Source organism: Octopus bimaculoides, chromosome 3 (genome assembly GCF_001194135.2).
Source record: "Octopus bimaculoides isolate UCB-OBI-ISO-001 chromosome 3, ASM119413v2, whole genome shotgun sequence".
NCBI lineage: Eukaryota > Metazoa > Mollusca > Cephalopoda > Octopoda > Octopodidae > Octopus > Octopus bimaculoides.
The window spans coordinates 60,317,256-60,321,298 of NC_068983.1; the positions used below are offsets into that span (position 1 = coordinate 60,317,256).

At 40.9% G+C, this 4,043-nt stretch overlaps 1 protein-coding gene across 1 annotated transcript in view; it reads left to right on the forward strand.

Annotated features, from left to right (window-relative positions):
- The window catches only part of LOC106869623 (NPC intracellular cholesterol transporter 1), a 69,779-nt gene that overhangs the window by 52,044 nt on the left and 13,692 nt on the right, over nt 1–4,043 (forward strand). Inside the window, exon 17 of the mRNA XM_014915431.2 lies at nt 1,926–1,984. Coding sequence (XP_014770917.1) covers nt 1,926–1,984 — 59 coding nt within the window. The remainder of the gene's footprint in view (nt 1–1,925; nt 1,985–4,043) is intronic.

Consider the following 4,043-nt stretch of genomic DNA (forward strand, 5'->3'; position numbering starts at 1 on the left):
CGAGCAAGATCGTTGCCAGTGCCCCTGGACTGGCCCTTATGCAGGTGGCATGTAAAATACACCATTTTGAGTGTGGCTGTTGCCAGTACCTGCCTGACTGGCCCTCGTGCCGGTGGCACGTAAAAGCACCCACTACACTCTCGGAGTGGTTGGCGTTAGGAAGGGCATCCAACTGTAGAAACTCTACCAAATCAGATTGGAGCTTGGTGTCGCCTCCTGGTCCACCAGTCCTCAGTCAAATCGTCCAACCCATGCTAGCATGGAAAGCGGACGTTAAACGATGATGATAAAACCCTTTTAAGAGCAGTTGCTGGCAAATTTTTCTGCTCTTAAAAGGATTTTATCCTTTATATATATACTGTTCAGTATTTATGTGTTGAAAAAAATATATCTTTCTACTTGTTCTACAATACATTTCAATGCTTCAAAAGCAAACTTATTTTTGTTTAGATATGACGTAAAGTTAAAACAATTTTAGAAAAGCCATCTGTGTATCATCAGTATTAGTCTTTATGACAAATAAGAGTGTTGTAGTTTGCTTGAAGCATTGTAGTACAGAAGTGGAATAATAAATGAAAAGAGAAATGAAGAAAGCTTCTAAGAATGCAGAGACAAAAGTTGAAAAAACCTCACCTGAAATATTTAACCCTTTCAATACCAACCCGGATGAAACCTACTCTGGCTCTGAGTACAAATGTCTTGTTTCCATAAGTTTTGAATTAAAATCTTCCACCAAACCTTAGTCACAATTTATGTTCCTAACACTAACTTAATGATAACTAAGTTATTTTACTAAATTCTTTGTTATATTTAAAAATAATTGAAAGAAACACAGAGCATCTCAACAGAAATATGATAACAAAAGGTTTAAAGGTTTTTCAACTCTTATCTCTGCATTGTTAGAAGCTTTCCTCATTTCTCTTTTCAAATAAAAGCAATTTTTCTTATTAATATTATAAGGCAGTGAGCTGGCAGAACCATTAGCCTTGTCAAATAAAATACTTAGTGGTATTTGTTTGGCTTTACATTCTGAGTTCAAATTCCACCAAGGTCGACTTTTGCTTTTCTTCCTTCTAGGATCAATAAAATATGTACCAATCAAGTACTGGAGGTTGATTTAATCAACTAGTTTCCTCTCCCAGAATTTCAGACCTTGTGCTTATAAGAATTAGCATTAATATTAGAAGACAGCAAGGCAGTGAGCTGGCAGAATCATGAGCACACCAGGCAGAATGCTTAGCAACATTCCATCTGTCTTTATGTTCTGAGTTCAAATTTCACTGAGGAATGAAACAAGTACCAGTTGTGTACTGAGATCAGTGTAATCAACTAACCCCTACACACACACACACACACACCAAAAGGCTTGCCTTGTGCCAAAATTTGAAACTAATATTATAAGACAGTGATCTGGTAGAATCATTAGTGCATCAGATGAAATGCTTGATGACTTCCCTTCCAGCTCTTTATTTTCTGTATTCAAATGCCATCAAGGGTCAACTTTCAGGCTGGATAAATAAAGCACAAATTGAACCCTGGGGTCAATGCAATCGACTTACTGCTTCCCTCTAAAATTTCTGACCTTATGCCAAAATTCAAAACCATTATTAATTAATATTATATATTTAAGGCAGCGAGCTGGCAGAAATGTTAGCACACCGAGCGAAATGCTTAGTTATGTTCTGAGTTCAAATTCCGCCGAGGTCAACTTTGCCTTTTATCCATTCGGGGTCGATTAAATAAGTACCAGTTACACACTGGGGTTGATGCAATCGACTTAATCCCTTTGTCTGTCCTTGTTTGCCCCCTCTATGTTTAGCCCCCCCACCCTGTGGGCAATAAAGAAATAAACAAATATTAAAAAAATTTTTTTTTTTATGTAATTTTATACTAATCTAGGATGTATTTTCAAATTTATTTTCCAGAGGTCATGGTGCATATGCTACTGCTCTCAAGTTTAACAAAAATAAAACCGGAGTATTGTGTAAGTTGAATATGATTTGTCCAATTCAGTCCAAATCAACCCTTTTGATACCAACTCATCTCAGACTATCATCCCTGGTTCTATAGTACAAATTCCCTGTTTAACCTTTTAACCCCTTAACGTTTAAACCAGACACATCCAGCCCAAATATTCTACCTGTTTTACATTCAAATCAGTCACATCTGGCCTAGAATGCCGTCCATCCTCATCATCAGCATCACCATCATTTAACGTCTGCTTTCCATGCTGGTATGGGTTAGATGGTTTGACTGCAACTGGTAAATCAGAGAGCTGCACCAGGCTCCAGTCTGATCTTAGCTTGGTTTCAGTGGCTGGATGTCCTTACTAACACCAATCACTCCAAGTGTGTAGTGGGGTCCTTTTACATCTCACTGGCATGGATGCTTTTCCGTGTCACCAGCACAGGTGCTTTTATGAGGCACCGGCACTTTTATGAGGCACCGGCACAGATGCCGTTATGTGTCACTGGCAACAGCCAGCTAAAATAAATGATCACATCGTCAAAATCTCAAAACTATGAGATAATGCATGATTAATAGTGCCGATGGACTGGCTCCTGTGCAGGTGGCACATAAAATACACCATTTCGCGCGTGGCCGTTGCCAGTACCGCTCGACTGGCCTTCATGCTGGTGGCACATAAAAGCACCCACTACACTCTCAGAGTGGTTGATGTTAGAAAGGGCATCCAGCTGTAGAAACTCTGCCAGATTAGATTGGAGCCTGGTGTAGCCATCTGGTCTACCAGTCCTCAGTCAAATCGTCCAACCCATGCTAACATGGAAAGCGGACGTTAAACGGCGATGATGATGATGATGTGAATAAATAAACATTGCATTTGACAGAGTAATCTAATTGCTAAAGAGTTAAGCTGATCTAAGTCAAAACCTGTCAAAATTTCAAAATCATATTCCAAACACCAGATTAGTAAAGACAAAGTTATTTTGACAACTTCTTCATTATTTTTCAAATTAATTGAAACGAAAGCATATTTCAACAGAAATATGGTAAGAGGCTCCATAGAGGCTGGTCTTGGTCTGCATCTGCACCATGGATAACTGGCACTTCATCAGTTACGATGATAAGGGTTTCAGTTGATCTGTTCAACAGAACAGCCTGCTCATGAAATTTACATACAAGTGGCTGAGTACTCCACTGACCCACATGCCCCTAACATAATTCTCAGGAAGATTCAGCATGATGCAGAATGTGACAAGGCTGGCCCCTTTGAATTACTGGTAAACTCGTTTTTACTAGCTGAGTGGATGGAGCTACGTGAAATGAAGTATCTTGCTCAAGGACACAACATGCGACTAGAAATTGAACCTTATGAGCCACATGCTTTCACTTGGTGTTATATACATTTGAGGCATGTGGCTAAGTCATCATCATCATTTAATGACCATTTTCTGTGCTGGTTTGGTTAGGGATATTCGGCTCATGATTGTAAGGTTCAATTCCCAGTGGTACGTTGTGTCCTGATTACCAGTAGCATGTTGTGTCCTAATTCCCAGTGGCATGTGTCCTGATTCCCAGTGGCATGCTGTGTCCTGATTACCAGTGGCATGTTGTGTCCTGATTACCAGTGGCATGTTGTGTCCTGATTACCAGTGGCATGTTGTGTCCTGATTACCAGTGGCATGTTGTGTCCTGATTACCAGTGGCATGTTGTGTCCTGATTACCAGTGGCATGTTGTGTCCTGATTACCAGTGGCATGTTGTGTCCTGATTACCAGTGGCATGTTGTGTCCTGATTACCAGTGGCATGTTGTGTCCTGATTACCAGTGGCATGCTGTGTCCTAATTCCCAGTGGCATGCTGTGTCCTAATCCCTTGTGGCATGCTGTGTCCTAATCCCTTGTGGCATGCTGTGTCCTAATTCCCAGTGGCATGCCGTGTCCTAATTCCCAGTGGCATGCCGTGTCCTAATTCCCAGTGGCATGTCGTGTCCTAATTCCCAGTGGCATGTCGTGTCCTAATTCCCAGTGGCATGTCGTGTCCTAATTCCCAGTGGCATGTCGTGTCCTAATTCCCAGTGG